This window comes from Oryza glaberrima, chromosome 8 (genome assembly GCF_000147395.1).
Source record: "Oryza glaberrima chromosome 8, OglaRS2, whole genome shotgun sequence".
NCBI classification, from domain to species: domain Eukaryota; kingdom Viridiplantae; phylum Streptophyta; class Magnoliopsida; order Poales; family Poaceae; genus Oryza; species Oryza glaberrima.
This window is the reverse complement of record NC_068333.1, coordinates 21,365,442-21,390,031: the sequence shown is the minus strand read 5'-3', so window position 1 is coordinate 21,390,031 and position 24,590 is coordinate 21,365,442. Positions and strand designations below refer to the sequence as shown.

General features: G+C 39.7%; 2 protein-coding genes across 2 annotated transcripts; one reads left to right on the top strand and one right to left on the bottom strand.

Moving 5' to 3' along the window:
• Positions 1 to 13,351: 13,351 nt before the first annotated feature.
• LOC127781908 (phosphatidylinositol 4-kinase gamma 6-like) lies at positions 13,352 to 19,492 on the top strand. The gene is made up of 2 exons (XM_052308977.1): positions 13,352 to 13,740; positions 17,124 to 19,492. The coding sequence occupies exon 2, from the start codon at positions 17,214 to 17,216 to the stop codon at positions 19,113 to 19,115; it is 1,902 nt and encodes a 633-aa protein (XP_052164937.1). The 5' UTR covers positions 13,352 to 13,740; positions 17,124 to 17,213; the 3' UTR covers positions 19,116 to 19,492.
• Positions 19,493 to 21,450: 1,958 nt separating this feature from the next.
• LOC127781909 (uncharacterized) lies at positions 21,451 to 24,199 on the bottom strand. The gene is made up of 5 exons (XM_052308978.1): positions 23,679 to 24,199; positions 22,982 to 23,039; positions 22,812 to 22,895; positions 22,567 to 22,708; positions 21,451 to 22,257 (listed from the first exon to the last, which is right to left on the bottom strand). Exons 1-5 carry the CDS (start codon positions 24,121 to 24,123, stop codon positions 21,967 to 21,969), a joined length of 1,020 nt encoding a protein of 339 aa, XP_052164938.1. The 5' UTR covers positions 24,124 to 24,199; the 3' UTR covers positions 21,451 to 21,966.
• Positions 24,200 to 24,590: the final 391 nt, after the last annotated feature.

Below are 24,590 nucleotides of genomic sequence, written 5' to 3'. Positions count from 1 at the left end.
GAGCCTTCCACAGTGCGGAACAGCGGTTGCTGCCGCGCAGCGCGATGAGGCGGTCACGTACGTACTCACGTGACGGTTGGGGCTAGCCAGCGGCGGGGGCCCGGACGCGGGCGGCACATGAGGCCGAAAATTGCGGGCATCCCGTGGATAGAGATATTGATGTAGAGGGTGGGAGGCGTCGCCGGCTGGCGGGGTGGTCATGTGCCCCCAGATTCCACAGGGCCACCATCCCACTCACCTCCCAAATTATGCACTGCATCTGGTAAGTAGTGCTCCATCTCAAAATATAAAAACTTCTCAACCAATCACAGCTCTCTACCATTTAAATTTTTTACCTATCTTCACTTATCCAATCACAACCATCTATTATTTAATTCTAACTATTTTTTTAATAACTATATTCAACTTTAAAAATACTTCTGGAACGGAGGAAGTAATGGATTGCCCCGGTTGATGTCATGGCCTCATGGGAAGGAAGTGGATTGACGTCGTAAGCAGGGTGACCCTTGCATTTCATCACCTGTTCTTCACTTCTTCTACCACTCTCTCTTTTTTTTTACTACTACTACAGTACTACTCTCGGTGTAAATATCGAGGGGTGTTTTGCTCCCGGCAAGGGGAGCACGTCTTCACGTGCGGGAGGACGCGTCCCAGAGGCAAGCATGCGTCATGACTGGATTGGGCAGCGACGACGAAGAAGGGATCCAGATCCTCTGCATTGGAGAAGCTAACGCAGAGGGTGGCATTAGCTCCAATCCTATCCGTCCATCATCATCTAACGGCTGCAGCTTTTTTTTCCCTTCGATACTGGTACCAGAAACAAACAAGTCCTCCTCACCGGTGACCACAGCAACACAAGTGCAACAACGGCAATGAGTCCGCTTTGGCGATCTAAACCGCTGCGCCTCTTCCCTTGACCTATATTATCACCATCATGAGAAGCTGAGAGTAGCACCGAGCTCATGATTATCGAAAGAAAATGAAGCAATAGCGCATGCAACGTTCGGTTCTCTCGGTGCTTATCCGTAGTGCGGTTCGCGCCGCAGGCCAACCCTTTAATATCCAGCACAACGCCATGATTTTCGTTCATCCATAGCTTCTGCAGCGTCGGCGATGCAACATACTTCACGAGCCAGCGATTCGAGGAAATCGATACTCCCTCCATCCATAAATATTTGATGCCGTTAACTTTTTAAAATATATTTGATCATTCGTCTTATTTAAAAAATTTTATGAAATATGTAAAACTATATGTATATATAAAAGTATATATGTATATATAAAAGTACATTTAACAATGAATCAAACGATAGAAAAAAATTAATAATTACTTAATTTTTTTTAATAAGACGAACGGTCAAACATATTAGAAAAAGTCAACAGCGTCAAATATTTAGGGACGGAGGGAGTAAAATGGAATCAATAAGAAAAAGCAATCGCAGCCATTCCCTCTCAGATGGATGGCCAGGATTTGGTAGAGGATTTGTGGTCACCGGCGAGGACTTTTGTTTCTGGTACCAGTATCGAAGAGAAAAAGAAGCTGCTGCCGTTGGATGATGATGGACGGATAGGATTGGAGCTAATACCACCCTCTGCAATAGCTTCTCCAATGCAGAGGATCTGGATCCCGAAGAAGTGGGTTTAGATCTTCAGGCTTCACTTCAGAGTAGTACTCCAGTTGTGTTTAGTTAACGTTAAAATTGAAAGTTCGATTGAAATTTGGACCATATGACGAAAAAGTTGAAAGTTTGTGTATATGAAAATTTTGATATGATGAAAAAGTTGGAGGTTTGAAGAAAAAATTTGGATCTAAACACGGCCTTAATGGATATTCCCTCTGTACTAATATAAGAGATGTTAACATTTTACTTGCACTGTTTAACCATTTATCTTATTAAAAAAATTTGAAATTATTATTATTATTTACTTACTTTATTATCAAATTACTTTAAGCACAACTTTTCATTTTTTATATTTACATTGAATAGGACGAGTGGTCAAACAGTGCAAACAAAATGTCATAATCACTTATATTAAGGGACGGGGGAGTAGTAGTACTGGCTGTGTTTAGTACGTGTGCCAAAAAATTTTTAAGTATACGGACACATTTGAAGTATTAAACGCATACTAATAACAAAACAAATTACATATTTTGTCTTTAAACTGTGAGAGGAATCTATTAATCCTAATTAATCCGTTATTAGCAAATGTTTACTGTAACACCACATTGTCAAATTATGGCGTAATTAGGCTCAAAAGATTCGTCTTGCGATTTACATACAAACTGAGCAATTAATTTTTTCGTCCACATTTAATGCTCAATGCATATGTTCAATCATTTAACGTGATGAGAAATTTGAAGAAAAAAGTTTGAATGTAAACACGGCCCTACTCTATATCGATGTCTTTGCCTGCAAATCTTTTATTGACCTTGCTTGCCCGCATTCCCACACGGGCACACGCCCACACCAAAGTTGCACACGCCTGATACAAACAGACTTAGGGCATCATAGTGTAGTCTAAAACTAGTCCATAAAAAATAAAATATTTTATTCAGCTACCTCACCATATTGTGAAACTAGTCCATAGCAAGAAAATAGCAAAAGCTACCCATAAGCATATGGGTTGCCCATATAGAATAAAATATGTTATTTGTCTCTATTTCCTCTCTCCTTCTAATACTAGTTGCTATCTATATATATTGTGAAGATAACATTAGTTATAGTCCATATATGTGGATCCTATCTATATGGACTACTTTTGCTATATACATTATTATTATTATTATTGCCCTTACAGACCACACCAAAGTTGCACGCGCCTGATACAAACAGATCGACTGCCCTGTCCGGACGGCTAGCCTCATGGTCTGCAGATTTGGGGGTGTTTTGCTTTTATTTTACGTTTGGGAAACTTTTTATTAATTTCGTTAAGCATTATCAACCCGCAAAAAAATTAGTTCCACGCATTGGATGCGGCTGCGGCCACGGCTGCTTCTGTGGAACCATAGATAAATGGTTTTAATTGATATGATATATTTTAGTACCGTGAATCTAAAGTTTAAATTCGTGATTATATGATATGTCCTGTGTGATTAATGAGACAAACATTAATACTCTATTTTGATAATTTTTTAAGATAAATCTTAAATTCTAGAGAGAGACAACTATTTTAGAAATGGTGTGTATATATCTAATTCCTAAGGTTAATTGTTTCCTTATGAAATGGTGGCCCACGCAGACTGCGCTGCTAGCATCATTATATTTTCGCTCATATAATAGCATATATGTTTTCTCAATGTATTATTCAAATATATTAAATTAAAATATAATTTTCAATTTTGTACTAAATTTACGAAACTACTAATGTGTAATATTCATATTGTATTTTATATACTTATTAGTTATTAATTATTTTTAGTATCAAATTTTAGTTATTTGTAAATTATATTTCTATATGTACTCTAAATTCGTCTTTCAATATTTCTTTTTTTTAATTCCGAATTTTCGTTATCTGTAATTGTATTTCTATATAGACTCTAGGCTCTTCTTCCAATATTATTTATTTTTAATTCTAAATTTTTATTATTTCTAATTGTATTTTTATGTGGATTGTAAACCCATCTTTCAATATTTTTTTAATTTTTAATTTTGAACTTCAGTTATTTCTAAATTGTATTTCTATATTGACTCTAGACTCTTCTTCCTATGTCTTTTTAACAAATTCGAATTTTAGTTATTTGTAAATTGTATTTTTTTACGAACTCTAAACTCTACTTTTAGTTTTATTATGTTTATTCCGAATTTTAGTTAGTTTAAAATTCCTATATTGACTCTATACTCTACTTCTAATATTCATTATTTTTAATTCCAAATTTCTATTATTTCTTAATTGTATTTCTATATGGACTCTATATTGTATTTCTAATATTTCTTATTTTTAATTCCGAATTTCTATTATTTCTTAATTTTATTTCTATATGGACTCTGTACTCTTATTCTAATATTCTTTGTTTTTAATTTCGAATTTCAGTTATTTATAAATTGTATTTCTATATGTGAAGACACCCGATCGGCCCGACTTTCCCAAATGCCCACCACCGGCCCTTATCCTTTCCGGGTCTTGATTTGTCGCGTCGTTGGACTCTAGTCTACTCTTCCAATATTCCTTATTTTTTAATTCCGATTTTTTCTAAAAAAAATTCTAATGTTAGTTATTTGTAAATTGTATTTTTATACGAACTCTAAACTCTACTTATAACTTTTATGTTTATTCTGAATTTTAGTTAGTTTTAAATTCCTATATGGACCCTATACTCTACTTCTAATATTTCTTATTTTTAATTTCGAATTTCTATTATTTCTTAATCATTTTCTATGTGGACTCTATACTCTTCTTCTAATATTTTTTATTTTTTAATTCCAAATTTCAGTTATTTCTAAACTGTATTTATATATGGACTCTGTTTTATAAATTGTATTTCTATATGGACTCTGTTTTTCTTTTTCTCTGATTAATATGATAATTTCTAAGCCATGAGAGCGAACATGGAAACTCATTTTTCCATTCCTTTAATAAGTTAATAGATTAGACTCAAATGGTTAGAATAATTGTTGCCTTAGGTATCAGGCTCAAAGCTACTTCTAATTCATATGCGTGAATGGTACTCCCTCTGTTTCAGATTATAAAACGTTTTGACTTTGGTCAAAGTTAAAGTTAAACTTTTTTAAGTTTGACCAAGTTTGTAGAAAAAAATATTAATATTTTCAAATCAAGACAAATTTATTATGAATATATATTCAATTATTGATTTGATAAAACTAATTTGGTACTATATTTGTCTGTATACTTACTCAAACTTAAAATAATTTGACTTCGATCAAAGTCAAGACGTGTTGTAAACTGAAACGAATGGAGCAGTAATCTTGACTCCGCTGAAACATTGTTTAGCACGTGTAGTGCCTCAGTGCGTATCAGCATATGTACGACACGTACTCGTGGGCGTTTCCACGTCCATTGGTTAGGCCGTATCCGCATCTGGATCCATGCGATTGCGACGCCGATTTCGCATGAGCAAAAGCACCAAGCTTTGTGATGGATCATGGATGGCACGAAAGAAACATGCGTAGGTTTTTCGCGTTGCTCATGGTTGACTTGCGCGGTGTGTTGTGTAGCTGCCGTGCCGAATCCAAGGTTCCTTCGCTGATTCATGCACTTAATTAACACCGAGCTTTTACGAGAACACCCGTGCTCTCTTTAGCCATAACCACTTGTCCACTTCCTTTCAAGAAATGTAGGTTTCACGTCACATATTCTTTTTTGAAAATAACATAGCTAGTGCTTTGCTTGCATGCTTATGAGTTTATCAGCAGCAGAATTAAATCAAAATTTAATTCCGATGTTGATTTTGGTTTTTATTATAGTACATTTTTTATCATTAGCATTTAATTAAATAACCAATGACACAAATACTCCATCCGTTCTAATATAAAAGATTTTAGAGGGATGTGACACATACTAATACTAAGAATCTGATGGAGGGAGTATAAAACTTTTCACTAAAAATATTTGGGGAATTGCATGTTTCACTATTTTAAATCGTTATCACATTTTTACTAGACTAGCCAAAGGTCTGCGTTGCAACGTATATTATATAAGAGATAAAAAGAAAAGAAAAAAAATACAAATTTGTAGCATAGTTAGCTGATTAGGCATAGAATATCATATCCAAAACAAAAGCATCAAGAGTAGGAATGTTATGTCCCAATCTGTCAATGTGTGATATTATTAATGGCAAACTCGAACATCACCGTTAACATCATTTGAGGTAGTATAGAGAATTATAAAAATACAACCAAAATTGTCATTATAGCATTATCGTAGAATACTCCAATATGTTTTTTGATTGCTTTATTTGTTGTTGTTTTCGTAGTTTTATCAACCGTAGATCAAACACAATGAAACAAGAGGCTATGGGTCTGTTTAGTCCGCGAAAAGAAAATTTTTAGGTGTCACATCGGATGTTTGACTGGATGTCAGGAGTTTTCATACAGGAATGAAAAAACTAATTTCATAACTCGTCTAGAAACCGCGAGATGAATCTTTTGAGCCTAATTAATCCGTTATTAGCACATGTGTGTTACTGTAGCACTGATGGCTAATCATGGACTAATTAGGCTCAAAAGATTCGTCTCGTGATTTCCCTCTAACTATGTACTTCCTTCGTTTCACAATGCAAGTCATTCTAGCATTTTTCATATTCATATCGATATTAATGAATCTAAATAGATATATATGTCTAGATTTATTAACAACATTATAAATGTGGAAAATGCTAAAATAACTTATATTATATAATGGAGAAAATAATTAGTTTTTTTAATCTATATTTAATACAATGCATGTGTACGAAGGTTTCTTCAGCGACGAATCCTCCCCCCGTGCAGCAGCGCCGTCCAGCGACAACGGGAGGCTGCACAGCGCGCGTAGCGGCGCCCGAACCGAGAGCGATCGAGGAGCCGAGGAGTAGGGCCCTCCACGCCCCACGCCGAGCGCCGCGCGCGTCGATCGACAACGGCGACAAGCCCCCGTGCGCCGGCCTACGCACGCGCGCGTCGCACGGCACCCTGCTTGCGTCGCTGCTCCGATCTATGCCTCCAATGGCCACCACCCAACGTTGCCTTTCGCTTCGGCTGCGCGCTGGCCGGCCCCAACCCCAAGAGCTAAGCGCTGCAGCCTTCCGCAGCAGAGACCAGCGCCAGATGAGGCCACTAGCTCACGTGTCGCCGCCCAGAGCGTACGGGCAACATAGCCTGACGCCCTGACGCCCGCGCACGTGAGACCTATAGTAACCTCGTGGCAGCGTACTACTAGTACGTCCGTCCACCGCGGCCAGAATTTTTGTTCCGTTGCCGTCGGCGTAAAAGCGAAGAGAAGAAGCCCGTCACTAGCTCACAGCTGGGCTCCCACCGACGAGCTTGATCTGTATCTTGCCTAGCTAGTAGCAATAGCTTCTTTCCAGCTTGTGCACCGAATTGCATGTGACGCACCAACTCATCACCCCCTCGATCCTTTTCCTTAATTAACAAAATCCTTCCCTCGCTTGCACACACACCAGTTCTCTGTCATTAGCAGCTAACTCTATATAACGAAAGGCTGTGGCCGACAGCATGCCCTGTCGTTATAGGGAGACAAGCAACATTATTATTTTTTAGATGGCCGTGTTTAGCATAACCCGAATGTGCACCGCTTGGATTGGAGTATGCATCTGTCGATTGATTTATAGATCTGCAATTTCTGTATGCTGGAGCTAGGAATATCATGCTAGAATCCACTGGGACCTTCCTAGCTATGAGTAGAAAGGGGGGGTAAACTACTGCTGCCCAATTGTTTCCGTGACCAGTCCTGATTAACTTTCGCTATGTTGCAATCATTACTCTCTTAGTTATACTGTACTACTCCGTTGCTTAACTTGGATATATCAACCGACTCCATGAGTTCCAAGCATCGTACCATATCCAAATTACTAACTATCGAAGTATCGATTCGTGAGTCTAGAAAATGCGGTATAGTCCAGATTAACGATGAACAATGCACTGTACTATATACCTTGCCATGCATGCATGGGAAGGTACAAATTATCGATTTACACCTCCTTTTTCTCTTGATGAATTAACTAATGACAACTCTTTCTGACAGCAGTATCCCCATGTCAGAGAAAGTTCCTGGAGCTAATCATTTCTGCAAAGATCAAATCTAACCTACTCAAAGCGCAAGCACATGCTCAAAGGCCGCCCGTATGGTGTACGTACGTTGTCACAGACAAAACAGCCTGTTAGCTTGTTTTGCATTGCCATGTTATGTTAATTAAACCTTTTGTACCATGTACTGCCTTGCATGCTCCTTCCTCCCTCCGACCCTCCCTTTGGATCGATCTCCACCTCCCCATCATGCGCCTGCAGCATCCTCCCATGTGATCGAGAGCTTAGCCACACACTCCTCCATTTCTCCATTATATCCCAAATCATTAAACTAATCACATCAATAGATGTTACTACAATATCACTGACATGAAGTAGTAGTACACTGCTCTATCACATCCAATTAGACAAAAAAAAAAGAGAGAGAGAGAGTTCAGTACTAGCGCGTATCAGTTTCATATATTTTGGACCAAAAAAATGTCCAAAATTTAGAGTTTATCTGTGGGTCTGGGACTATTACCCGAAAATGCATATGTTTTTTTTTCTGCCGAGGCATAAACAAGATGTTTATAAATTCTCAAGAAATGAAAAAAAAGATCAATTGAAACTTCCTGAAATTTTGGTCCGCTAAATTTTTTTATTCTAAAATTGTGGACCTTCTTGTTACTATAGGTGACTACGACGCCCATAACAAATCATGGATCACCACATGACCCTAGACATCTCACCTGCTTTTGTTAATTACTCATCTTGTGGCTAAAAAACCCAGCAGAGGAACAAAGCACACTCGTCGCCACAACATGTCATCACGCGCTAAAGGCAGACAGAGCTCGCTGGCAAAAAAGAAAAGAAAAACAAAGCGCTATTAGCTTAGCCCCTATCACTAATTTAAACACACTCCAAATCGATTGATCGATCGGTGCGTGGCCTGCAGCTTCGTCGTCTTTTGCGTTGCCCCCCTAATTAAAAAAAGATCCGATTAGTAGTAGTAGTAGTAGTAGATTAATATTGGGCCGACACGATGCCAGAGGGGAAGATTCCAATGGAGGGATGGATGGATGAAAAAGTCTGCAGGTTAATTATAGACAGGCTAATTACCCATTTGATGGACATTCCCCTGCAGAGCTGAGGCCTAAGCTTTCGGCTCATGTGTTTCCTTGTCTGTACGTAGGATCATCTTAGGGATCAGTAAATTAATCGCAGATCAATCGGAGAGCCAAGAGGCAGTACACTAGTACTACTCCAGTTGATGCTGAATCGCGTCTGGTTGGGATTAGATTAGCGATAATTCTCCGCTAATCCGTGCGCGCATGTGAGGGGACGGGACGGGATTATTGTGCGACGCGCCGCGACGAGCGACACGCGCGCGGTGGGGGCGGATCACGTGACCGCGGGAGGGGAGCTCATCGGCCCCGCCCGGCGCGTCACGTGGCCAACTCATCCCGGCCGGTGGCCCTGCGGGTCCCACGGACAAAATATACAAACGAGAAAAAAAAAGTTCCTTTGTTATTAGTATTACAGTATTACTGCTCTATCTAAAACCTGATGCTTGTTTTCTATTTTGTGCCGTGTCGCTAGCACTATTGTACTCCGGTATATTCTTTATATCAGATTTCTCTGCCTTTTTTTTATCCTCAGTGTTACTGTGTGTAGAGAGATAAGAAAACTTTTGGTATTATAGCAAAGGGAAGCCAGGACCAGTTCAAGGTTCCTTCAACGAGTATATCAACTCTTCGCGCGAGATAGAATCAAATAGGCGAACACTTTTCCCTTATGTTTATCAGTCAAATTAAAATTTTAATCTTAAACTTGGTGTTGATTTTGAGGTCTTTTATCAAAATTTATTTTTCAGTATTCACTTTTAAATCACTAAATATAAATATATATATATATATATATAAATTTTAGTATTTTTCGTTTGTAAATATACCGTGGTCACCTTTGTACTGCTAGTACCACCGCCGTGATAAAAACGAATAAAAACAAAGTCGAAAATAGCTATGGTGCGCCCGCGCAGTCGCGATCACGGGACGGGACGCGAGGGGCCACGCCGCGCGCTGCTCCGCCCCCACGTGCGTGCGCACAGCTCGATTATTGTTTTTTTTTTCTTTTTCCCACTTCTCTTCCGCCGCGCGATTTTTTTTCTGCTCAGGCCGCGACAGGTGGCCCGTGGGCCGTCCTCCTCTTTTCAGCCCCACCCCCCGCGTGCGGCGGGCTCCGCCTCGACCGCTCTCTCTCCCGCCGTTTTGTCGCCGAGCGGTGACGGACGCCGTGAGGGAGGCGAGACGAGAGACGGCGCGTGGACGGCGCCGTGTAGTACGCGGGGGAGGGGGCGCGCACGTGGAGGCGTGGTTGCTGCGGCACACGGTCGTTTTCGTTTTTGAAATCTGTTTAAAAGCCTTTCGATGTCATGACGATGACGATTCCCCGCAGTAATCCCATCTACAGCCGTAGGGATGAAAACGGAGCGGATACGGGACGGATAATGCTTATACCATATTCGTTTTCATATTTTTTACTGGATACGAAAACGAATACGGATAGCTCGAATACTTAAACAAATACGGATTATCTCGAATACGAATAAGAATCGAATATGATCGGACACGAATACGGAAACAAATTTTTCTCGGAACACGAAAACCAACTTAACTTCTAATAGAAATAAATATCAACATATATAATTAGCTCATTTTATATAAAATGAGGTATAATTTATAAATATTTTTTAAAATTTAAATAATATTAATAGTATGGACTAGTGTTAAGAGATAAACTACTATTAAAATCTATAAAGGTATATTGAAGGTTATAGAGTTAGAAAGAAATGGGGTATGTCTCATGGGTCCTGCGGATATCCGAATAGCACTGTTCACCGGATATCCGAATTATTATCCGTATCCGACGGAAACCCTGATACCATATTCGTATTCGTATCCGGTAGAAAATATCCGTATTCGAAATATCCGAGAATTATCTGATCCGAAAGGTATCCGTATCCGTTTTTGTCCGGAGCGGACGGAAACTATCCGCTCCGTTTTCATCCCTATGTACAGGTGGTTTGACTTAGGGCCCTCTTTATTTAGGTTTATAAGCCAATTTACAAGTCGAAAAATCTAAGACAAAACAAACAAACAGCTTTTTTATTTGGCTTTTTTGAAGCCATAAGCCACTCTAACACTGTTAAGCCAAAAGGTAGGTTGGAGAAGTTTTTTTTGGCTTACATGAGATAGATGTATGACTCCACCACTAAACTTAGGACATTAAATCCATTGGCTTATAAATCATATAAGCCAATAAGCTGACTTAAAAGTCTAGGCCAATAAACCTAAGTTTAAACAAAGAGGGCCTTAGAAACGTGTCCGTTGGTGTAAAACCATGTGTCCTAGAACGGGAGTAGAGTTTTGCGAATCTTGCAAGCTAAACGACACGAGAATTGTTCTTTGGCCGTGTTTAGTTTCCCAAATTCCTAAATTTTCATCACATCACATCACGTTAAAAACTTTCCTACACATAAACTACCAACTTTTTCTTCCAACTATCAATTTTCTTCCAAATACCCTACTTTTTCACCATCTAGACCCAGCCTTCCGATGCGGTGAATGACAGGCTCACACAAAACACAACTGCTCCAGCCAACTACAACTAGGCGCAGAAAAAAAACCAAACCATCAAAATTACTCTAAGATACGATTTTTACATTATCTACTACTAGTACTACTAGCAAAAGTGAAGAAAAAAATATCTAGAATAATTTAGGATCAAAGTTTTAAAATTTCGAGTTAGCTTTAGCACGTGCCACAGGAAGCAAAAGGTAAGCGCCTACGCGCACGCGCAGAGACGTGTCAAGTGTGGCTCGATGGGCTCCACCCCGCACAGCCCAAAAGGCACCTTTTCCTTTCTTTCTCCGCAGAAGGCGGGACCCACTCGTTCGTTCGTGCGCGGTGCGGGTGAGGCCGACGGGGCGACGTTTCCAGGCCCGAGTGGGCCCAGCGCTCTCACGTGAGGAGGCCTGCCTGGGCTGGGCCAGGCCAGGCCAGGCCGGCTCTGACAACCCTGCCGCGCTGCCTCCTCCAGTCCAGGACAAGCCCTACCCAATGGTGCCAGTTCTGGAGATGCCACTGTTCCTTGTCCTTCCGTGACGTCTCCCTGTGTGCACTGGCTGCATTGTGTTGTCAGCACTGGAGCTCAGCTTTTTATTTAACGCCTTCTTAGAAAAACAGTACTACGTGTATAGTAGGAGTAATAGTATGGAGTGTACTGCTACTCCACCCTTAAAAAAAAAAAACCTTACCTATGAACTTAAATATGTATATGTCTAGGTTCATAATTTTTTTTTAGAAAGGTACTCCGTATGCGTCTAGTAGCACTGCATATACTATAGTGATTTTCTTTTTATTTTCGGATGGGAGATGTTACTACTACCACCTTCATAAAATCCTGGTACACCTTCTGTTTCATAATCAGTTCATTTTAACTTATTTCGTGCCTACGAATATTACGTACATGCATGTAAGGTTTCTCTATAATTTTAGTGAGATTAGAGATGCGTCAATGGTAATTTTAGTGAGATTAGAAATACGTCAATGGTGTCTGTCTATTTGAGTACTCCTTCTGTCCCATAAAAAAACAACTCCTAACTTCCCAATGCAAAATTAAAGAGGTGGATAAGTAGGTAAGGGGTACTGAAGTAATAAAATTTTTTAATTTACGAACCAAGAGTGGATGAAAAGGTAGAAGTTGATTTATTTTGGGACAAAGTTTGAATTCCAGAAGTTGATTTATTTTGAGACGGAGGAAGCATGTATTAGGGATGCATTTACATATGTGTGAGTGTGGTGTTATGGATGTGATGGTGTATGCGACATTTGTCGTGTAATCGCAAAAAGGGAAAGGATAAAGCATCCATGCGGTTTTTTTGCATGGAAAAAATGTCTTACGCCCCGTTTAGTTCCTAATTTTTTTTTCCAAAAACATCGCATCGAATCTTTGGACACATGTATGAAACATTAAATATAGATAAATAAAAAAACCAATTGCACAGTTAGGGAGGAAATCACGAGACGAATCTTTTAAGTCTAATTAGTCCATGATTAGTCATAAGTACTACAATAACCCACATGTGCTAATGACGGATTAATTAGGCTCAAAAGATTCGTCATGCGATTTCCAGATGAGTTATGAAATTAGTTTTTTCATTCGTATCCGAAAACTTCTTCCAATATCCGGTCAAACGTCCGATATGACACCTAAAAATTTTCATTTCACCAACCCTTAGAATAAAAGTTCAACATACTCGTGTTAATTTCTGATACTCTACCGCAATTTGCAAGTGTGCTTGAAACAGGACAGGCTGGCCCAACTCTGATCGTGCGGTGGCCTTGTTTTTTTTTTTTTTCTAGTAATTTAGGTTCCACAACAGATAATTTCTACATAGAGTACTAACTGTAGGATGTGTTTGGAAGATACTCGTAAACTCTTATGCATGGTCAACTCTTCGATCCCAAGCATGCTAAGAATAGTAAGTCTGGATAATCTTCTACGTAAACACTCTAACGAGATCTTACACCTGAACCACCTCAAAAACCACAAGTGAGACCTATTTTTAGGTACTGTAACTTCCTCGAGATTAGATTAGACGGGGTTATCTTGAAACAACTCATGCTGTTACCAGTGGCTGGCTATAAAACGCTCGTCGGTGTATGTTATTACCTTGCCTTACTCACGGTGATTAGTTTAACCCCATCTTTTGGTTGGGTCTCAAATATCTCAATCTAGGTGGGGGAAGTGGGGAGGTGTAGAGAGAGGGGGAAGAGAGTGTGTCAAATCGCGTCGCGCTATCACTGCCTCCTTCACCGTTAAATCTCACTATCGTCGTCGCCGTTCTCCGGTCCGGCCTGCCGGTGAATGAGTGAGTGAGGTTTGTTGGCTGCATTCTACCAGATTGATTGTTTGAGGGGAGTGTGGTGATTGTAATGAGATTTGATGAGAGAAGAAGAATGCCCACATTTTTAAGGTGAATCTACGATTATTTGGAGTGGTAAGTAGTTCATTTCCTTTTACCACGTATGATAATTTGGTCAATTTGTCGGTCGAATACAGTGTAGAGATGTTGTAGTGCACATGGTAACATCACTTGACTTGAATATATGTAATCCATTGAATCGTGCATAATATTATTACTGTTCTAAGTTCTAGCTCCAAATAGTACGTAGTTTTTACTATGTTTTTTTCTAATATTTGTCCTCTTGCCATTTACAATGTCTGAATAACCCATATACAACTATTCCTCTTTTTTACCATTTAACTTAATTGCCACGTGTCCTTGAAGCATTCATCAAACGGGCGCATGTACTGTCTCGCATCACCTGTTGTCTCGGTCAAACGCTCTTCCCCCAGCTCCCTGTGCTGGACGAGTCAGCTATGTGCTGAGCTCCCATGGTCACATTCAAGTGCCATGAGGTAAAATGATAAACCCATGCATGTGAGCACCGTAGCCTATAGTAGGCTTAGAATTAAAAAAATATATCTAAGCATATTTGTCTGATAAACAATTATTCGTGGCATTAAATTAGTATTTGTTTTATAGTCAATAAAAATATACTATGTAGGAGAATTAATTTTAGAAGCTAATACAACTTATATTTCTCATATGATATATGGTCTGCTACAGAATAAAGCAAAAAACAATACACACACACACGTAGATTTGGTTATAACATTCTATATATTACTTAAGAATTGTGAGATGGCATGTAGCTTAGTGGTTGCAGTGACCTAAGTAATATCTAAGGTGCTGAGTTCAAATCTTTATAGGAGCGAATTTCAGATTGGGTCATTTGAGCGCTAAGTTTCCTGGTTGATAGGCTAAGTTCCTAATTTAAAAAGGCTGCATATATCCGATTGGATGTATAGGCCGGATAAAAAAAACCCTTATCTATATATATATAAACAAATAATAATAATAATAATATATATATGTAATATATTAATTAAGAATAAGCCAACAAATAATAATATTTGCATAAAAAAGAATAAGTATAAAAAGTATAAAATTTGATAAAAAATTCTTCTACTAATTTTATAATTGTTCTACTGTACTATTTTAGGGAGAAATATCCCAATAAGGACATGAAAAAAAGTTCAGAGAGCGGTTGCGCATATAATATTACTACATCATATCTACACAAAATACAAATGATTCACATAATATATGTTGTCTACAGTATAATCAATAGTTTGGTTCTATAGGTTGTCTATCTAAAACTATCTAGCAATTAATAGACGCACCTCTTTTCTCCACATTTTAAAATATTATGTGTGGCATTCTCTCCTACACGGTGACAGAGTATAGTTCATGCCCTAAGTATGATATATGATAGGTTAAAGTTGAAAACATGTAACTTAACCATGTTAATATCCTATATTTCTAGAGAAGGTAAAATAGCTTTTTCTTGAAAAAATGATAAGGTAAAACAATTAATAGCAAGTATGAACATATAAAAATTATTTTCTTCTAAGTTTACTAATTCTAACAAATTATATGTAAAAAAAATTAAATTTACAAAAGTGAGGCGGAATTCACCAGTTTGTTTGCTTATATTACTGGCATGCTTTGATTCTTCCCCGCTATTCTACAAACATAAAACTAAATACACAATAAATAAGCATGCATATATTTGTAGGACTAGGTCGTGTCTAATCGTGTATTAGGGTTTTTATTTTTGACCTTGAAAATCGTGTATTAGATTGATATATTTTAGGACGGATGAAGTGCTTTTTAATATCTGCAATTTTTTGAAAGGAACTTTTTAATATATGCAATTTACGTATAAATTTTTTATAAGTCTGAAACTAATTAATTAAAAATAGCTGTCTTCTAACTTTAATATCTAAATAGTATACATATGCTTCAGGAAAAACAAAACCAATCACATGCTAAATTAGCAATTTCTATATGGAGAACTAAATATATGATGTGCTTGGAAGGTACTCGTAAAATCTTATGCATGGTCAATTCTTCGATCCCAAGCATGCTAAGAATAGTAAGTCTAGAATAATCTTTTGCATAAAGACTCTAACGAGATCTTACAGCTAAACCACCTCCAGAACCGCAAGTGAGACCTATTTTTGGATACTGTAACTTCCCCGAGATTTGATTAGACGGGGTTATCTTGGAACAACTCCAGTTGTTACTAGTGGTTGGCTATAAAGTGCTCGCCGATGTCTATTATTACCTCACCTTAACCACGGTGATTAGTTTAACCCCATCCTTCGGTTGGGTCTCGAATCTCTCGACCTGTGTTGGTGAAGTGGGGAGGTGCAGAGAGAGGGCGAAGAGAGCGTGTCCCATCGCGTCGCATCATCACCACCTTTTGTGCCATTAGATCTCACCACCACCGCCGTTCCCCGGTCCGGCCTACCGGTGAATAAGTGAGTGAGGTTTGTCGGGCTGCATTCTACCAGATTGATTGTTTGAGGGGAGTGTGGTGATTGTACTGAGAATTTGATGCGAGCAGAAGAATGTCCACATTTTTAGGGTGAATTTTCAATTGTTTATAGTGGTAAGCAGTTCATTTCCTTTACCATGTGCGATAATTTGTGTCAATTTGTCACTCAAGTGTGGTGTAGAGATGTTGTAGTGTACATGATAACATTACCTAACTCGAATATGTCTAATCCATTGAATCACGCATAATATTAATGTTGTTCTAAATTCTAGCACCAAATAGTAGTGTTTACTATGTTTTTGTTCTAATATTTGTCCTCATGCCATTTACGATTAGTTTGAATCATCCATATATAGCAATTGCGCTTAATGATAAAAAAATATATTTAAATATGAGCACACACAATGTTTTTCCATTGACGATTACTTAAAATAGACTAGATATATATGCATCTTCATGCTTTATAGAGAAGAAAAGAAAATGCACTTAAGTTCTTTTCAGTGCTTTAAGGTAATGCTAGCTTTGCAACACCTTTATGTAACACTAACAGTCCCTTCCACATATTTCTTTCATTTAATTTGCATTTTCTCCTTTTGGATTAGAATTACTTTTTTTTTCTTAATGTCTTACTTATATCCTTGTTTATGTGCACTCTTGTTTTCTTGAACAAGATAGTTGAAGCTTGCTCTTACGTTCTTTTTTATTTTTTTAGTAATATGTAATGATAATTTAATCATAAACCGTGCAATAACACGGGTTCTCAAATTCTCATGGTTTATCTCTGTTGGACCTATATAACTATTTGTGCACCTATCCATTTTAGACATGTAACTTTATCAATTTGTACCCTTGGAAAGCTAAGCCATGAGCAACTTGAGCATTGCCTATTCATTACACTGATGCTATAATTTGTTGGAAGATTGTTTACTCTCCTCTAATTTCTGATATAGTTGGTCTTGCCTCCTCTATGTAGCACAAGGAAGGAGGTAACCCCCACTGACGGTTCCTTTCAGACAGTCTATGCTTCCAAAGTCAGAACCTTGGTAATTCTGTTCAGTTAAAGATGGCTGTTGCAGTTCCGGATCACACATTCAACAATGGTTACTCCTCAAAGAATCAAATTGAGGGGAGATCACTTAGTTGGAAGCGTGTGTTTGTCCAAACTGACAAAGGCTCTGTCTTGGGCATTGAATTGGAGCGAGGAGAAAATGCACACACCGTAAAAAAGAAGCTGCAGTTAGCGCTTAATATTCCCACTGAAGAGAGTTCACTGACATGTGGTGATCAACTTTTGAACAATGATCTCAGCTACATTTGCAATGACTCTCCATTGCTTCTCACTAGGAATCACATGCACAGAAGTTGCTCCACACCTTGCCTCTCTCCAAATGGAAAGGATGTTCAACACTGTGATGATAGTAGAGTCATTGAAATCGTGGGGTGCACAAGCCCTTCTGCAAGAATGAAGCAGTTAGTTGATGATATTGTTTGGGGAATTGAAAAAGGCATCGAACCAGTAGCTATCAGCAGTGGGATGGGTGGTGCCTACTATTTCCGAGACATGTGGGGTGAGCATGCTGCAATAGTTAAGCCAACTGATGAGGAACCATTTGGTCCAAACAATCCTAAAGGTTTTGTAGGGAAGTCTCTTGGACTACCAGGTCTTAAAAAATCAGTGCGTGTTGGTGAAACAGGGTCCCGAGAGGTTGCCGCATATCTTCTAGATCACAAGAATTTTGCAAATGTACCTCCCACTATGCTGGTAAAGATCACCCATAGCGTGTTCCATATGAATGAGGGTGTTGACTATAAAACAAAGTCTAGTGACAACAAAACACAAGCTTTTAGCAAGCTTGCGTCTTTGCAAGAGTTTATTCCTCATGACTATGATGCTAGTGACCATGGTACATCAAGCTTTCCTGTCTCTGCTGTTCATAGGATTGGTATACTTGATATTAGAATCTTCAACACAGACAGACATGCAGGAAATATACTTGTTAGGAAGCTTTATAATGATGCTAGCAGATTTGAAACACAAACAGAACTTATTCCTATTGATCATGGCCTTTGTCTTCCAGAAAGCTTAGAGGACCCTTACTTTGAGTGGATCCATTGGCCACAAGCATCTATTCCTTTCTCCGAGGAAGATCTTGAGTACATTACGAACCTAGACCCTATAAAAGATGCTGAAATGCTTCGCATGGAGCTGCATACGATCCATGAGGCAAGTCTTAGGGTGTTGGTTCTCTCAACAACATTTCTTAAGGAAGCTGCGGCTTGTGGCTTTTGCTTGTCTGAGATAGGAGAGATGATGAGCAGGCAATTCACTAGGAAAGAAGAGGAGCCAAGTGATCTTGAGGTTTTGTGCATGGAGGCAAGGAATTGGGTTGAGGAAAGAGAGTGGCTGCTTCCACACGCTGATTTTGAAGGAGAGGATGACAATGAGTCCACTCAGTTTGATCTCGATTCTGAGGATGATTCAACTACATTTGAAGCATCATTTTCCAACAATATCAGGCCTATCAAAGGTAATTCTAGGGATCCACCATCAAAATTAGCTGAAGTAAATGAATATGTGGATGAAGATGACAAAAATGAGTTCAACAAGGATGATGTGGGAACCTGCACAAGTCCAATTACTACTTGGACTCCTTCCACCTCAAACTTGTCCATTTCGTCCAATGAACTTAGCTTCAGTGGAAGACGCAAATCTCATAGTGGCGTCGCGAAGAACAAGGTTACTTCTAAAATTAACAGCAATAGTTATAGTGGCAATCATAGTGCCAAGGAGAAGCTCCCTCACAACTCCAGCTTCGCAAAGTTATCAGACTTGAGTGCCAACAAATGGAGCCCATTCCTTGAGAAGTTCCAGGATCTGCTCCAGAGCATGTTCCAAGATCGAAAGCAAACTGCAGGCCGCAACCCATGGCTGACGCAGAGGCTAGGCACTTCTTGCCAATTTTAAAATGGTAGAGAAGAAATAAAGTAATGTAGGCCAACCAAGCGGTATTCCTGAGCAGTTGTGTTCTACCGTGGTAGTAGTTGCATACGTGCAGTAGCCCTTCATTAGATAGTACAAGTAGAATAAAACCTTCTCTGATATATGTGCACAGTGGTCATAAGGTAGAGATATCCCTACAGAGATCTAAAATGTGAGTATGTATTCCAGCAGGACATTGTTGCGTCTTTACGTAGTTCTTTTACTTAATTATGTTTGTTGTTTTCGTTATGTATATATGTCCTGTAGTATCGAGATGAACCACCAGTGACTGACCATTGTATACACTGTAAATACTTATCTTGAGAAAACATTTAAATATTACTGCATGTACATATATAATTGTGTCTATCTGTGTTGCAGTTGCTACATATATTCGTCATTTATCCTTATGCAGGTTGGTCAAGCTCATCGATGGAAGAATAATCTCAAATGTAAACACTCAATCCAGCTTCTTTTTTTTTTTGAAAAAAAAATACATGCTTCAGAATATGTGGAAGAGGCCTGTCAGTGTTTTGATGTGCTTTGGTCATATGATCCTAGATGTAAATTTCATAGAACTACAAATATTTTAGCTAAACTATCGCAAAACTACATATTTAAATATGTGTATATTTAGTGCCAAATTTATTGTAGAACTATATATTTAAAGCACAATATCACAAAACTACAGATTTAAAGATGAAGTTACCAAACAACTACAAATTTTAGAGTATATACCCATAACACTATTGAGATTACAAAAATAATTGCTTTGTGATGACATTGATGTTAATCTGTAGTTTTCTATACGATACCTTAAATACAGTGGCGGAGCCAGGATAAAAACATAGTGGGGGCTAAACTAAAAGTGGCTAATAAAAGTCAAGACATGTGTCATGTAAATTGGCTATATGTCTAATACAAAGTATAAATATATAGAATTAACAAAAAATAAACATTATCCATACCAAAGCTTTTTGAAAGGATCTCCATTCACTACTTTGCCACTTACGAGGAAATGTGCAAATATCTGGTTAAGTTGGACCACTCAATGCATATGCCCTTTTAACTTGATCTCTAATTTCAGATGGATAATCAATTTGTTTCCGTTTCCCTGGATCACCAATGATATCCATATGACTAAACTCTTCTCTAGGCCTCTTTGACTGACTTGCAATCTCATTATTGAGTGGAGGATCGCTGATATTTGTGTTACTTGAACTAGAATAATATATGTGAGCAGTGTTCTTTTTGACATCTTCACAATCTAGCAATATAACAAAGTAGCAAACTAGGAATCACAAACAAAATTTTCAATTCAATATCTCTATGATTTCTTGAAGGCTTGAACTATTAATAACAACTGGACTTGACAATTGAAATTGATTTTAAATGACAAATCAGAAATTTTATGTACCTCAATTCCTCAAATCCTCGATCTGCTGTTCTGGGTGCTTGTTGCTGCCCTGCTGCAGTGCTGCTGCTAGCTGCTGCCGCGGTGCCGCCCTTTGCCCATTGCCCAGGCGCCGCGCCGCGCCGCCGCCGCGTCCCCCCTCCGGCCGCCGGCCGGCCTGCGCCCTGCTTGCTGCCGCCCGCCTGCGCCCTGCTTGATGCCGCGCGCCCGCGCCCCCCGACTCCCAGGTCCCCTTGCCGGCCGCCGCAACTCCACAAGCCGCCGCCCCATCGCGCGACTCGCGCTCATCTGCCGCCGCCACACGCGAACGCGAACAGGAGGAGGCCAAGAGCGACGCCTCTCTGTGCTGGAGGTAGGAGATTAGGGTTGGGTGGGGTCGTGGGGATTTTTGGCCCTTCTTAGCCTCTTGGGCCTTCTAAAAGTATCAGACAAAGTCTATTTAATAGTTCATTAGGGGGTTGTGGGGGGCTCAAGCCCCCACCACCCCCACGCTATCTCCGCCACTGCTTAAATATATAGTTTTGTGAAAAGTATGGTGTTAAATTTGTAGATATATAGTTTTGTGATAGATTGGTGAAAGTACTTGTAGCTTTATGAATTTTACTCAATTCTTTTAACCTTCGTCCACCAGCATGCTTTGCTCCTGTTAAGTTCCTTTCCCTCGTTCTATTACTAGGGAGTACACCAAGTATCTTCTCATAATCTGATTAAGCTAGAAATGAAAATACATAATATCTATTCTTGTTGATCAAATATTTGTGAGATTTTTTAAGGAGATACCATATTTCAATACCTCTCTAATGTTTAAGTACCAGGAGATATATCAAATTAGCACTAAAAAGAAAGTTGTGGCACCTCCTTGTTGAGGTGGTAAACGTAAACGCTTAATATTCATACAAAATGGGCTAATGTAAACCAAGAATCTTCGGAGAAATGCCACCCATTGACACATGGAGCAACCTATTCTGCTGAACATGTGAGTTCATTGTGGGCTCCATTCTCATGCAACACCCCAGTTAAGCCCAAACAGAAGGAAATCTTAACTTATTCTTACAAACCATCCACTAACAACTCACTACACCACTTTCCAAGTGGGAGTGAGCAACCAAAAAAAAAAAACCTAGCCCTACCCTACTACACAATACATCCAAGCATCGCCAATCCCCAGAGTGAAAAACCAAACAAAAAGAAATTTTCAAGTGGGGGAATTTGAATTTGAGGTTTGATTTGCCACACCAAAAGTCTTCGGCTTGTTCAACTGCACTACTGCATCTACGGTGCACCCGCCTCGCCCAATATTTTAGTATAGTGTAGCAGCTTTGCTGGCCGCTGCAACATGCAATGAACACAGCTAAGCTATTTGCAACACTGTCGAGCTCGCGAGCGGCAGAAAAGTTCAAGGTTTTTTTTTTTTTTGTGTCATTAGGCAGCGACGTTGGTAATGCCCCAGGAGCGGTCGGCGAGGTGGAGGCATTCAGGGAAGCGGAAGCAGTCGACGAGGTGGTCGATGACGATGCCGGAGGCCTGCATGAAGGAGTAGACGATGACGGGGCCAACGAGGCGGAAGCCGCGGCGGACGAGGTCCTTGCTCACCCCCTCTGACTTGGGCGTCCGGAACGGGATGTACTTGTGGTGCTTGTACCTCCCCACCGTCGGCCGGTGGTTCACGTGCCCCCATATGTATCCGCTGAACGACCCAAACTCCTTCGCCACCTATACTCATCCGCGTATGCGTAATATTTTTAGAGTCCATTTTCAAAAACTTTAAAATCTTGTGACATACACCATCTATCCAAGAAGATCAATTGCAGGCTATAGAAAATTAATTCTATCCCAAAAGACATATTTTTAGCTACAAATCTAGACAAATGTCTTTATAGGAAATTGATTCTTCGAGATTGATGGAGTATTTGTTTTCCCTTGTTTAATATATGTCATATTTGTTTTAACATTTTCTTTAATGTTTTGAAGTAAAACTTGGCAAGTTTTATGAACGATTCATCGTGGCCATGCTGTACTCGCCTTCTGAATGCATTTGGCGTTCTCGATGATGCACCGGACCCTGCACTCGGCCAGCTTGAGCTCCTTGTTGCCGCTGATCTCCGCGACGTCGTTCTCGTCCATCTTCGCCACCGTGCTGGGATCGAAGTCCGCGAACGCTTCCCTGAATCGAGATCACCCAACAGCCATGCATCAGCCATCGCCCAGTTTGGACAGAACAAAACCATGAAGAAATCACGTACAGGAATGTTCAGAAATTCAGATACCTGTACATGTCTCTTCTCTTGAGTATCTCAGTCCAGTTGTGGTCGATGAGCATGCCTGACAACGCAAGCAGCTCGAACAGACGGCTGCAAATTGCAATAGAGATAGATCAAGATACAGAAATTAAGTAGAAATGGACAGTAAATAATGGTATTTTATACGCACTACATACTTGTCGTTGTACACTGGGACACCCCAGCACTCGTCGTGGAACTGAACGTACGCCTCATCTGCACAATTGACGGGTTTCAGACTTTCAGTTAGTGATCAGTTTTCAGCTCTTGTACTTCTTTTCTCCCCTTTTGGATTTATGTTTGCTCAACAAACTGCAAGCAAGTGCCAAAAAGAAAAGCTACTACAAGAATATGGAGAGAAGTCCCTTTCTGATGAAATTGTCAACTGAATATTTTTCGTGAAGGCATCATCAAGTGATGACTGAAACTTAGTCAAAATCAGAGCTTCATCAGCCAGTGATGTCGATGTCGACTTTTGCTATATCCAAAGTCCCAAACTTGTGTTCGGCTGAGGGTAATGTTACCTACTTTTTTTTAAAAGAAGAATCATACTTAATTACTAATTGCACTCATAAGTTGGTCCAACACTAATTAACTAATTTGTTTTTTTATCTTGCATGTTCACTTATCCGACATCCTTCACTTTTCCTAACAATAAACTGATGCTTGCCTTAGGTGACAAGTACATATTCTTTTTAACTGCCTACTGTTGTTAAGTAGGCTGAGATGATTGTTCATCAGAATCTGTCCACCAAATGAAATACAAAACCAAAAAACATATCTGCATGACTGCATGAAGATTAGCACAGAAGAAAGAAAAACATATAGCAAGTAGTAGTAATAACCATTTCTTACCACTGTTCTTGGTGATCCAGCTGCACCTATGCAAGCTCCCAGGCTCACTGCAATCAAAATCCTCTTCTCCCCCCTCAACATCATGATCACTAACCTTGTCATCATCTTCTTCCCTCCTCCTCTCCAGGGACACAAGCACATCACCCCAGGGGCTAAATGTGCCACCATACAGCAGGGGCACCTTGGGCTCCCAGCTAGAGTTTGAGCTGCTGAGTGAAGAATCATTGGAGTTCTGTGACAGGGAGAGTGATGAGAGTGTGAGGTTGGAGCTGCTCCTCTGGATCCCCAGAGGGTAGATCCTCTGCATGTACTTGCTTGCTGCATGGTTCATGGCACTCTGAAGAAGATCATGCTTGTTCCTGTCTGCTATGTTCTTCATCATGCTGTGGTTGGGGCTCCTCTCAAATGCATGGTGGTGCCTGCTATGTGATGATGTGGTGAGCATTGTAAATGCTAAGTGGCAAGAGTTTTTGGAGGCAAGATTCAAGGAGAATGGGTGGTTTTGCAATGTGTGGTTGTGGGTTCTTGGGGTATTATAAGGTCTGAAGGTTGAGGTGTTGTGTCCTGGCCTTGGTTTGGTGGCATATGGGCTTCATGGTAGCTGGCTAGCTAGCTGCAAGTCTGCAAGACAGCTTCCACTGGATCTTATTGAAAATGTGATGGATGTGATGTTTTTAGTGAGTGGAAAGTGGTGGTGGTTTGAACTTGGGGGTACAGGAGACATTAGTTCCTGGGATTATACATGGTTGGTTTTCCCCTGCTACTCCCTGTCACTAATTAATTGCCTTTTCGGTAATTATTCAGAGGGGATAATTTATTGAGTGTTTTATCGGCAAGAGAACGGTTGTGATTCGGAGGTTGGTTTTGCTCACATTGGTAAACTTGATTACTCAGTTTGCAACTATGGTTAAA